This window comes from Saccopteryx leptura, chromosome 2, assembly GCF_036850995.1.
Source record: "Saccopteryx leptura isolate mSacLep1 chromosome 2, mSacLep1_pri_phased_curated, whole genome shotgun sequence".
Taxonomy (NCBI): Eukaryota; Metazoa; Chordata; class Mammalia; order Chiroptera; family Emballonuridae; genus Saccopteryx; species Saccopteryx leptura.
The window spans coordinates 377,238,986-377,252,099 of NC_089504.1; the positions used below are offsets into that span (position 1 = coordinate 377,238,986).

General features: G+C 43.8%; 1 protein-coding gene across 1 annotated transcript in view; it reads left to right on the forward strand.

The window, feature by feature from the left end:
• JAM3 (junctional adhesion molecule 3) overlaps nucleotides 1–13,114 on the forward strand; it is a 60,799-nt gene that overhangs the window by 41,523 nt on the left and 6,162 nt on the right. The window contains exons 2-4 of the mRNA XM_066365269.1: nucleotides 7,912–7,977; nucleotides 8,502–8,615; nucleotides 12,840–12,992. Of these exons, the coding sequence (XP_066221366.1) occupies nucleotides 7,912–7,977; nucleotides 8,502–8,615; nucleotides 12,840–12,992 (333 nt within the window). The remainder of the gene's footprint in view (nucleotides 1–7,911; nucleotides 7,978–8,501; nucleotides 8,616–12,839; nucleotides 12,993–13,114) is intronic.

Sequence of the window (13,114 nt, forward strand, 5' to 3'; positions counted from 1 at the left end):
AGCACATCGATTTATGTGACTTACTGAATATTTCAAGCCTGCTGCTGAGACCTGTTGCTCAAAAAATAAGATCCCTTTCAAAATATTACTGCTCATTGGCAGTGCATCTGGTCACTGGAGAGCTCTGATGCAGATGTGCTGTGGGATTGTTTTCTTGCCTGCTAAAACAACACCTATTCCGCAGCCCGTGGGTCAAGGAATAGTTTCAACTTTCAAGCCGTGTTATTTAAGAAATGCGCGTTGTAAGGCTATATCTGCCATAGATGGTGATCCCGCTGATGGATGTGGGCAAAGTGAATTGAAAACCTTCTAAAAAGGATTCACAACTCTAAATGCCATTAAGGACATTCGTGCCTGACCAGGCGGTGGCGCAGTGGATAGAGCGTCGGACTGGGATGCTGAGGACCCAGGTTCAAGACCCCATGGTCACCAGCTTAAGCACGGGCTCATCTGGCTTGAGCAAAGGGCTCACCAGTTTGGACCCAAGGTCGCTGGCTCCAGCAAGGGGTTACTCTGTTTGCTGAAGGCCTGCGGTTAAGGCACATATGGGAAAGCAATCAATGAACAACTAAGGTGTCGCAACGAAAAACTGATGATTGATGCTTCTCATCTCTCTCTGTTCCTGTCTGTCCCTCTCTCTGACTCTGTTCCTGTTAAAAAAAAAAAAAGACATTCGGAAGATGTCAAAATATCAACATTAACAGGAGTTTGGATGATGTTGATTCGACCCCTCATACATGACCTTGGTAGAGGAAGTAACTGCAGATGTGGTAGAAATAGCAAGAGAACTAGGATTAGAAGTGGAGCCTGGGCCTGGCCTGTGATGGCACAGTGAGTGGATAAAGCGTCGACCTGGAACGCTGAGGTTGCTGGTTCAAAACCTTGGGCTTGCCCAGTCTAGGCACATATGGGAGTTGATGCTTCCTGCTCCTTCCCCCTTCTCTCTCTCTCTCTCTAAAATGAATAAATAAATAATTAAAAAAAAAAAAAAAAAGAAGTGGAGCCTGAAGATGTAACTGCAATCTCATGATAAAACTTAAGTGGTTGAGAATTTGCTTCTTATGGATGAGCAAACAAACTGGTTTCTTCCTTCCTCCCTCCCTCCCTCCCTCCCTCCCTCCCTCCCTCCTTCCTTCCTTCTTTCCCCTCTGTCTTTCTTTTTTTGTGTGAGAGACATACACAGGAAGGGAGAGAGATGAGAAGCATCAACTTGTAGTTGTAGCACTTTAGTTGTTCACTGATTGCTTTCTCATATGTGCCTTGACCGAGGGCGGGGGAGAGGGGGTTCCAGCCAAGCCAGTGACCCCTTGCTCAAGCCAGCGATCTTAGGCTCAAGCCAGCGACCATGGGGTCATGTCTGTGATCCCACACTCAAGCCGGCAATCCTGTGCTCAAGCCACTGACCTCAGAGTTTCCAGTGTGGGTCTTCAGCGTCCCCAGGTTGATGCTATATCCATTGCACCACCACCTGGTCAGGCCAAACAAACTGGTTTCTTAAGATGGAATCTACTCCTGGTGAAGATGCTGTGAAGATTGTTGAAATGACAACAATTTAGAATATGACACAAACTTGGTGAAACAGCAACAGGGTCTGATTGCAGTTTTGAGAGAAGTTCTGTGGGTAGAGTGCCATCAGACAGCACTGCTGTCTACAGAGAAATTATTCGCGAAAGGAAGGGTCAGTGCAACAAACTTCATTGTTTTATTTTAAGAAATTGCCAATGCCACTCCATTTGTCAACAACCGCCAACCCTGATCAGTCGGCAGCTGGCAACATTGAGGTCCCCCACCAGCAAAAGGTTATAACTTGATGAAGGCTCAGATGATGATAACATTCATTGGTAATAAAGTTTTTGTTAATTATGATGTGTATATTTTCTAGACATGATGCTGTTGCACACTTAGTAGACTGACTATTGTATAGTGCAAACGTGACCTTTGTACGCACTGGGAAACCACAGATTTCATGTGATGTGCTTTGTTGTGGTATTGGCTGCATTGTGGTGATCTGGACTGAACCCGCAGTATCTCTGAGGTCTGTTTGTGTAGAACATTTATAAATTTAAGACTTTTTTAACAAAAGAATGAGAATTCCAAAGAAGGACTCTGAGCTTAGGACCTTGTCAGACCAAGGGCCCCGCTGTTGTAGTCACTTAAGCTAGAATGTCACTTGCTCTTTCATTTATTTATTTATTTATTTATTTATTTATATTTTACAGAGACAGAGAAAGAGAGTCAGAGAGAGGGATAGACAGGGACAGACAGACAGGAACGGAGAGAGATGAGAAGCATCAATCATTAGTTTTTTGTTGTGACACCTTAATTGTTCATTGATTGCTTTCTCATATATGCCTTGACCGTGGGCCTTCAGCAGACTGAGTGACCCCTTGCTTGAGCCAGTGACCTTGGGTCCAAGCTGGTGAGCTTTGCTCAAACCAGATGAGCCCGCGCTCAAGCTGGCAAACTTGGGGTCTCGAACCTGGGTCCTCCACATCACAGTCCGACGCTCTATCCACTGCACCACTGCCTGGTCGGGCTCACTTGCTCTTTGTGGTCTTTTATTCTTTAATCTCTTAGGACATGCTATCTTCTGGAATTGGTGTGAGCAGCTGCCTGTGAAACTTACCTTGGATGGTTAGACAGGAAAGAAGTTAGAGATTTCATTAAGAAGGATGGAGCAGCCTGACCAGGCGGTGGTGCAGTGGATAGAGTGTCGGACTGGGACTCAGAAGACCCAGGTTCAAAACCCCAAGGTCACTTGCTTGAGCCCAAGGTCGCTGGCTTGAACAAAGGGTTACTCGGTCTGCTGTAGCCCCCCGGTCAAGGCTCATAAGAGAAAGTAATCAATAAACAACTAAGGTTCTGCAATGAAGAATTGATGCTTCTCATCTCTCTCCCTTCCTATCCGTCCCTCTCTGCCCTCTCTCTGTCTCTCTCTGTCTCTGTCACACACAAAAAAGAAGGATGGAATGTTCACTTCACCTTCAGAGTGGGGGATAAAAGATGATTATTTCCATTATCTTGGGCTGTTTTGCCTTAGCTTCTCTTTGGTTGTAAGAAACAAGTTCGCTTCGTTTACCTTAGAGATTTATTATAAAGAGTATATCTTTGCCTGACCTGTGGTGGCGCAGTGGATAAAGTGTCGACCTGGAAATGCTGAGGTTGCCGGTTTGAAACCCTGGGCTTGCCCAGTCAAGGCACATATGGGAGTTGATGCTTCCGCTCCTCCCCCCTTCTCTCTCTCTGTCTCTCCCTCTCCTCTCTAAAGTGAATAAATGAATTAAAAAAAAAAGTATATCTTAATTAGCCTTGGCGACATTGTTGCAGACACTAGAGGGACTGTGGTGTTATCTTTTTTGTTCTCTAGTTCATGTTACCAAACTCTAATGTCTCCACCATTTTGATGAGTCAGCTTATCTCTTTATACTCCAACTTTGTTTCTCTGATGACTGTATAAACTCTGTAATTCATTCTCTGATTTCTCTTAGCTTCATACTTCTTAACAGAGGATCAGATTGGGTTGTCTGGTCATTGTCCAGTTGGGTAAAGTTCTTATGAGTTACTCCAGTCCCCTTTGATGGCCTTTGGTTCAGAAGCTGATTTCTGGTCATGTCATTTGTAACCAGAGCTTCAGTGTCTCAGCATCTAAATCACAGTGATCATGCCACGTATGTCTGTGGTCCTTCTCCTCAGAGGGAGCGTGTGTGGCCTCTGTAGATATGTAGAACACCGTGTATTACTCTGTATTAATGGTCACTGGGAGCTTTCAGATGAGGGGTAAATAGAAAGTACTTCACAGGCAGGGGATTTCCTGCCTCCCTAAGGAGTAACTCAGGGTTCTTGTTCTACAGCCTTTTGGAGAAGTGAGTGTTTCAGAAACTAACAGCTGATTTTTATTTGATTTTTTAAGGCTATTATTGTAATTATTGAAATCTTACTAAATAAAGCAGGAAGGATCAAAATGTATATTGGGATGTATACATGTGGTTGAACCATTAAATCTGATGACCCAAAGGGAAAGAATGGACTGTTGGGTCATGCAGTCCAACTAATGTAAAAGGAGTTGGAAACAGCCTCGAGGTTTAAGTGTTCCTGGACATTTTCTTTATCTGACACAGTTGATCAGGATCCACAGATGTTTTTATGTATGATGGCCTTCTTTGGGGATGGCATACCCTTCTAGGGGCCAAGTAGCTGACAAGTGACATTTTGTAGGTGATCAATGTACTTACTTGATCTTCTCCTCAAGAAAATCAATTAAGACATTTTGAGACCTTGAAAAATAGTTTCTGATGTTTGCTGGAACACACAGAGAGTCAGATGCTAGTTCTGAAAGGGATTACCCACAAATAGCATATCTGGATTCCATCAGTAGCTTCCTTTAGCTTAGCTTTATGAAAATCTCCATGTTATCTATCCTGTTTCCCACCTTACTAAAGGCTGATGAAACTCCCCACTGGAGAGGAGTCACTAGGTTAGATATGCGGCTGATACAGGAGGAATGGTCTCCCAGTGGTTGGTAACTGTAAGCAGGGGGTGTTGCCGCATCCTAAATGGGAAAGTACCAGGAGAAGAAATTGGACCCTATTGAATCCATCAAGAGTGCCTGTGCCAGGTTTGAAGCCTAGAGGAGAGAGGAGGGGTGGGGGGTGGTGGTGGATGATGAGAAGCCTAGAGGAGAGAGGAGGGGTAGGGGAGGATGGATGATGAGAAGCCTAGAGGAGAGAGGAGGGGTGGGGGGGATGGATGATGATGAGAAGCCTAGAGGAGAGAGGAGGGGTGGGGAGGATGGATGATGAGAAGCCTAGAGGAGAGAGGAGGGGTGGGGAGGATGGATGATGAGAAGCCTAGAGGAGAGAGGAGGGGTGGGGAGGATGGATGATGAGAAGCCTAGAGGAGAGAGGAGGGGTGGGGGGGGATGGATGATGAGAAGCCTAGAGGAGAGAGGAGGGGTAGGGGGGGACGGATGATGAGAAGCCTAGAGGAGAGAGGAGGGGTAGGGGGGGACGGATGATGAGAAGCCTAGAGGAGAGAGGAGGGGTGGGGGGGGGACGGATGATGAGAAGCCTAGAGGAGAGAGGAGGGGTGGGGGGGGATGGATGATGAGAAGCCTAGAGGAGAGAGGAGGGGTGGGGGGGGATGGATGATGAGAAGCCTAGAGGAGAGAGGAGGGGTGGGGGGGGATGGATGATGAGAAGGGGGCCCTTTTGGGACTGAAGGGTAGTGTTGGAAGGATTTCACTGGGGAACAATTTTTTTTTTCATTTTCTGTTGCATGAGGTTTTAGAACTTTTTTCTATATAGTTCTGCATCGCTGATTCCAAATCTGAAATCCATTTTTTGGTGCATGCTCTAGTTTTTATGCAATTTTAATTTCTTTTTTTTACAGTTAATGGCATGCATTGGTTTTTAAATTGGAGTTAAAGGGCAACGATTCTTGGATTGAACATAACCACAAAGCAATTAATGTTTTACAAACATCACTTTTACATAATTGTAGTTGTTTTTCAATGTAAAAAATTATCTGATAAAAACACCCTCTTATTTTGTTTTAAAACTGAATCATGGCTTCTTCGAGTAGGCGTAAATGTAAGAATAGTCCTGACACCTTCTGTTACATATGTGGCTGTTACACACTTCAACGTCAAAGGCGCAATGTTTCATCATTTGTGAAACGTGCATATATTGCCTATTTTCAAGTTCTCCTTGGCAATCAAGACAAGAATTGGGCTCTTCATGTTGTGTGTCATAATTGTGAGGAAATACTTCATGACTGGACAAAAGGAAAACACAAATGATGCCTTTTGGTATTCCCATGGTTTGGCGTGAACCTAAGGACCACAGCAGTGACTGTTATTTCTGTCTGATCCATACAAAGGGTATCAGCAAGAAAAAACAGCATATGTTCGCATATCCTAATATTCATTCAGCAATACGACCTATCCCACACTCTGAGACACTCCCGGTTCCAGTTTTCAATGGTTTTATTTCTTCTAAGGACGAAGAAAGTGAACATGGTGATCACGTGTATTTTGATAAGATGCATGAGGAAATGGTTGTAGAATCTGAAGGGTCATCTTCTGATGCCAAGCAGTCATTAACCCCTCAGCAGTTTAGCCAACCTGAATGGAATGACTTAGTAAGAGATTTGAGCCTATCAAAGAAAGCAGCTGAGTTATTAGCTTTCAGGCTTCAAGAAAAGAATGTACTTCTCCAGTCAGCTAAACTATCCCATTTCAGGAAGCATGAACAAATTTTTGTGTTCCTTTTTTCTGAAGACAAACACTTTGTTTACTGTCATGGTATCAGTAGTCGTCTCAGCCAGCTAGGTGTTACCACTTACAGTTCAACAGAACGGCGGCTATTTCTTGACAGCTATAAACGGAGTCTGAAATGTGTTCTTCTACACAACGGTAATGTTTATGCAGTGTTCCAATTGGTTATTCAACTTATCTGCAAGAAGATTATAATGACATAAAAATTGTCCTCGACTTTCTGAAGTATGAAGAGCATTACTGGATCATTTGTGTGGATCTTAAAATGGTAAATTTCCTGCTAGGGCAACTGAGAAGTTTCACGAAGTATCCTTGCTTTCTGTGTTTGTGGGACAGCCGAGGTCGGGAGAAACACTGGACACAGAAGGAGTGGCCGAAACATGAAGCTCTGGAAGTAGGGATGCAAAATATTGTGAATGAACCTTTAAGTTAATCAAGACAGGATCATTTTCCCCCCACTTCACATCAAACTTGGCTTAATGAGCAGTTTGTTCAGGCTTTGAATAGAGAAAGTGAATGCTTTCAACATATTATTTCTGTTTTTCCTGCCTTGTCTTTCAAGAAAATAAAAGCAGGTATATTCTATGGACCTCAAATTCGAACCCTCATACGTGACAAAGAATTTGCCAGGAAGATGAATAAGGAGGAGAAAGCAGCATGGCAGTCTTTTGTGGCAGTTACAAAGAACTTCCTTGGCAACAAAAATGCAGAAAACTATGAACTTCTGGTTCAAAGGATGCTGTTGGTTTTTTGCAACATTGTAACAGGGTTAAGAGTCACTTCCTGAACAGCCACCTTAATAAGTTTCCCGAAAATCTTAGAGCTGTTAGTGATGAGCAGGGAGAACGCTTTCATCAAGATCTGAAGATGATGGAAGAACATTATCAGGGGCGATGGGACAGAAATATGATGACAGACTACTGCTGGAGCATCAAATGAGATTGTCCTCAACAAGTACACAAACGCAAGAACTATAAACGCAAATTTTTGCCTGAATAGAATTTAAATAAGTTTTGCGCAAATTTTATGATTAAAATAAGTGTTTTAATATGTTCTATTTTGAAATTGTAGACAAATTCTGATGCAATCATATCTTTTAGTGTATTTACTGCTTTATATAAATTATTATATTCCCAAGAAGACATTTTACTTCATTATGTTAAACTAAATGTTGAAAATTTTACAATAAAATGAAAACCTAAAATCTTGAATTGCAAAAAAACTGTAGCTTACAGAGAAAAACTGTCAGATTTGAGATCAGCACACTCGAATTAGGTAAGAACAAGTGTTTTTGTGGATGCAACAAAAATTTTGTTAATTAACAATGTAAGCAAGAAGGAGATTCTTAGAGAAGAGTCTTTACACTCTAGGAGGCTCTATTCTGAGGCTAAGAAGGAAAGTGAGTTCTCAGAACTCTTCTCTTGGGTTCTTCCAGTGAAAGTCAGACTAAGAGAAAGCAGTTGGCTTGCTGTATCTAAGAGGCTTTGTTTTGGAATACAATATTTTCCATTCTTTGTGGTTAGTGATTGTAGCCAAAGTAGAAGGGAAAAATCTGACCTCAGTCTGAAGATTCTTTGCTGTTTCGGAGTCACATTGTCACTGCCTTTAGCTTTCAGCTTTCTTTTTCTTTCTTTCAGGCTGCTTGATAGGGGCTGTGAACCTCAAATCCAGCAACCGAACCCCAGTGGTACAGGAATTTGAAAGTAAGTACCAGGGAGATTGTGTTTTAGGAGAATGGGCACCATCTAATGGCCATTCAGGGCTCTTGCAGTCAACTCAAGACAAACATACACGTACTGTACACAGTCTGCCAAAGAGATGTCCTGGTGAGTGGCGGTGGCCGCTCAGCAGGGTGTCTGGTGTGCAGGCTTGTCAGTGAGCCCTGCTCAGCAGCCGCCAGGGGACTCTGCAGGCTTTATTCCGGCTCAAGTCTGGTTCTGGTCCTGGCTTGTGCTTACTCAGCAAAGAAAGCCCTTAGGCACAGGTGGAGTATTAAGGGGAATGTCTACTCTATTTAGTGAAGGTTTTTGCTAATCATCTTTATTTTTTTTGTGGCTAAAGTTAATCTTTTCTTAAAGTCTCTTGGAGCCTGAAGATAGCTAGGTTTTTAATCTGCATGAAAGACCTCTCTAAAACTAGAGATAGCTTGCATGGTCTGGATATAGAACTGAACCTGAAATTGTTCTACGTTCACTGAGGCTTCCTTTTATTTTTTCTTTGCTCATAGGTGTGGAGCTGTCTTGTATCATTACAGATTCACAGACAAATGACCCCAGGATTGAATGGAAGAAAATTCAGAATGCTCAAACCACTTATGTGTTTTTTGACAACAAAATACAAGGTATGATTCTGTAGTCCTCTTCTTTGTATAGAAGGCCCAGGAATGTGCTTGTGGCCAGAGACTGTTCTTTCCCTGACAGGTCCTGCCTCTGTAGCCTGGGTTGGTTTTTTGTTTTGTTTTGTTTTGCCTCTAAGTATGGAAAATTCGAGCACGTGAAGGTAATGAGAATTGCATACTGAACCTCCCTGACCCTGTCACCCAGCTTCAACAAATATCAACTCATTAGTTAGGATTTTAATCTTTTCAAAATACCTTTATGAAGTATCAGAGGGCCATGTTTTATCATGGTCCGTGACATTAGTGGTACAGGTGCAGTGCGTGGGTCAGGGGGCTCACGGGGAACAGGAGACAACAGGGTTGGGTGGGCATTTACTGTATGTGGGCACACCTCATCGAGAGAGCTCTTGCTAGGCCAGAGGTCAGAACAGGGTGCTCTCAGATAACAAGTATTTCATTTTATAAAAATTTTCTATTGATTTGAGAGAGAGAGGAAGGAAGAGAAAGTGGGCGGGAGGCATCAACTTGTTCCACTTAGTTGTCCATTTAGTTGTGCACTCACTGATTGCTTCTCATGTGCCCTGACCGGATATTGAACCTGAGATCTCGGTGTGCTGGGATAGTGCTTTATCCACTGAGACACCTGGCCAGGGCTCAGATTACGGGGCAGGACAGGTGGTCATGAAAGGCTTCCCACAAGAGGCTTGTAGGCAGAGATGTGAAGATAAGCTAGTTAGCTAGGCAAGCTGGTGAGACATGGAGTGAGGAAGCAGGTTGAGCAGGAAGGAATGTGCTGTAGAAAGGTGTAGAAGCAGATGGTAGCTTGGCTTAGAGGCTGCAAGGGCTCCACCATAGCTGGGGCTTAGGAAAGGGGAGTGGAGACTGCAGGTGAAGTTGAGAGGTATGCCAGGGCCAGACCAGGAGCAGTGAATGCCCGGTGAGAATGAACAGTATCTTGGAGATGGGCAAAACTTGAGCAGGGGTACCAGTTCAGAGCCCTTGGAGAGTCCAGGAGGGGGCTGCTGGTGGTCTGAACTAAGGGCGAGACGGTGGAGAGAGATTAAAGAAGAGGGATTGCTGGGAGTTAGCTGTGATGAGGGAGGGAGAGGAAGGAATGATGTGACATGATGAAGTGGGACAAGACCATCAGTCTGGCAGCGGGAGGAGTAAACTTGAGATACGCATGCAGGGAATGTATAGATGGCTGGCTTCAGCATTCTCAGAGATGTTGATAGTTGAGGTTTCAGAGATGAAGAGATTTTGTGGAAACAACCTACACTCATGGTCTTTCTGCTTTGGGTCCTCAGTATCATCCAGAGTTCTAGGCTCTTAAGAATGGTTTTGTTTTCCCACCAGTGTCCTTCCTGATGTCTCATTTTTTAAGAGATAAGAATGTTATTATTCTCAGAAAACATCTGTTTTCTCTGGTAACTTATGCTGCGTCTGATGAGCCCTGTACATGCAGTTTTACTTTGTTATTAATTTTTTCATGTTTGATTATGTCCTTTGCAATGTCCCTCTTTTTTTTTTCTTTTTCCGAAGCTGGAAATGGGGAGGCAGTCAGACAGACTCCCGCATGCGCTCGCCCGGGATCCACCTGGCACGCCCACCAGGGGGCAATGCTCTGCCTATCTGGGGCGTCACTCTGTTGCAACCAGAGCCATTCCAGCGCCTGAGGCAGAGACCACAGAGCCATCCTCAGCGCCCTGGCCAACTTTGCTCCAGTGGAGCCTTGGCTGCGGGAGGGGAAGAGAGAGACAGAGAGGAAGGAGAGGGAGAGGGGTGGAGAAGCCGATGGGCGCTTCTCCTGTGTGCCCTGGCTGGGAATCGAACCCGGGACTCCTGCACGCCAGGCCGACACTCTACCACTGAGCCAACTGGCCAGGGCCTCATGCAGTTTTGAACACCAGAGAAACCAAATGGGATTTTTTTCTGAAAACTTCCTGTTTCTGGGAGTTGCACACTTTCCTCTTAGCTGGCAGGGTGGGGGAGTATTTCCCACACACAACGTGAGGGCTGGAGGAAGACTTGAATCTACTCTGTCTTGCCTTGCCCCAGCACAGGACTACACCAACAGCGTCCTGATGGGTTTGGTTACCACTTCGTACATGTGTAAATTCTGATCCTCTCTTAATGGCCACTGGATAACAAACCTTCCTATTAGAAAAGCCTTTAGAAATGTTTGTCCTCTATCATAAGAGTTTGCTGTTTTTATTATATTATGGTAAATTCTTTTCAGTAAACAGCAGGTTTAGTGATAATTAGTTTCTTCTTTTTTGTGTCATTTTTTCTAACTCCTTCCCTTATTTGTTATTCTTAAAGTTCTTTTTGCTTCTTTGAAAGTGTTACATTGTGTATTTATGCTTTGAACATTTTTAAAACTGAGATTTTTATGTAGCATAAAAGTCATTCTTTTACAGTCTGTACTTCAAAAAAACACACACATAAGAAAAAAATAAAGTATATACTTAGTGGTTGTTAGTATAATCAGCAAAGATATGCAGCCATCATTACTGTCAAATTCCAGAACATTTCCATCAGCCCAAGAAAGCAAGCCCAGACCCACTAGCAGCCCTTCTCCATCTCCTCTGCCCGACCCACCCACCGCCTGGCAACACTAATCTACTTCGTCTCTGTGGAGTTGCCTGTCCCGGACACTTATATCAACAAACCATACAATATGCGGTGCTTTGTGACTGACGTCTTTCATTGAGCATATTGTTTTCAAGGTTCACCTGTGTTGTGGCATGCATCAGTGCTTTGTTTTATAAAATATGGATCAATAATGTTTCATTGTAGACAGGCCACATTTTTTAAATCCAGTTGTCAGTTGATGGACATTTGGGTTATTTTCACTTTTGGCTGTTATCAATAATGCTGCTACACATGTTCATGTCCAGGTGTTTGTGTGGACACAAGTTTTCATTTCTTGGGGATAAATGACCAAGAGTGCAATTGCTAGGTCATATCATAGTGGCATTGTATAGTTTTTTTGTTTTTGTTTTTTTAAGAAACTGCCAAACTTTTCCAAAGAGGCTGTACCATTTTATATTCCTTCAGCAATTTACTTCCCTACATCCTCAAGAACACTTGTAATTGTTCATCTTTTTTAAAAAATGATTTTATTTATTTATTCTTTTGTATTTTTCTGAAGTGAGAAGCAGGGAGACAGAGAGACAGACTCCCACATGCGCCTGACCGGGATCCACCTGGCAAGCCCACTAGGGGGCAGTGCTCTGTTCATCTGAGCAGCTGCTCTGTTGTGACTGGAGCCATTCTAGCACCTGAGGTGAAGGTCCTGGAGCCATCCTCAGAGCCTGGGGCGAACTTTGCTCCAATAGAGCTTTGGCTGCGGGAGGGGAAAAGAGATAGATAGAGAGAAAGAAGAGAAGGAAGGGTAGAGAAGCAGATGGGCGCTTCTCCTGTGTGCCCTGACCAGGACTTCCACACACTAGGCCAATGCTCTACCGCTGAGCCAACTGGCCAGGGCTTATTTATTGATTTTAGAGAAAGGAAAGAGAGAGAGAAAGGGATCTGGGGGAGTAGCAGGAAGCAGCAGCTTATTGTTGCTTCTCGTATGTCCCTTGATCGGGCAAGGGAGTTTTGAACTGGCAATCTCAGCATTACAGGTCGACATTTGATCTACTGTGCTACCACAGGTCAGGCCATCTTTTTGATTCTAGCTATCCTAGTGGGTGTGAAAATAACTTGTGTGTGTATGTGCTTGTTCCTTTGATTTCGTGTGTAAGAAATAATTGCCTAATCTAAGGTCATAACAATTAGTCTTTTTTTTTCCTAAGAGGTTCATAGATTTAGCTCTTCAGTAAGATCTTTGATGTATATGGTGTGAGGTAGGATTCCAACTTCATTCTTTTGCATGTGGCTATCCAGTTGTTCCAGCACCATTTGTGGCATGCTGGGGGTTTATTTAATGCCATTTGTTTGATTTGTTTTTGGTCTTTAGTGGGCATCCCTGCTAAGAATGATGACAAGGAAATAAGGTCCACGCTTTAAAAACAGACACGTGTAATGAGTCCTCTTACCACCAGGTGCTGTTCCGGTGCTTGGTGTCCTCTGAGGGCTTACCTCCATTACAAAGGGACAGAAATAGAAGCCAGTCTGTAGTCTTCTTACTGAGGCATCAGACGCTGGCCCCATAAGCCACCTTCTTCAGGGGGCAGAGATATTTTTAAAGAGTCTTTTAGCGCTGTGTCTTCTTTCCTATAGGTGACTTGGCTGGTCGTGCAGAGATGTTGGGAAAAACCTCTCTAAAGATCTGGAATGTGACCCGAACAGATTCAGCTCTTTATCGCTGTGAGGTGGTGGCTCGAAACGACCGCAAAGAAATGGACGAGATTGTTATCGAATTGACTGTGCAAGGTAGGGGCTCATGTCCAACTAAAATATGTTCCCCTTTCAGGGCTCATGAATCTGTGTATAAGGGGGGAAAAGATCAAGCCTTCCTTTTTTCTTTCTATAGCTTTGTCTCTTAGGGGGGAGGC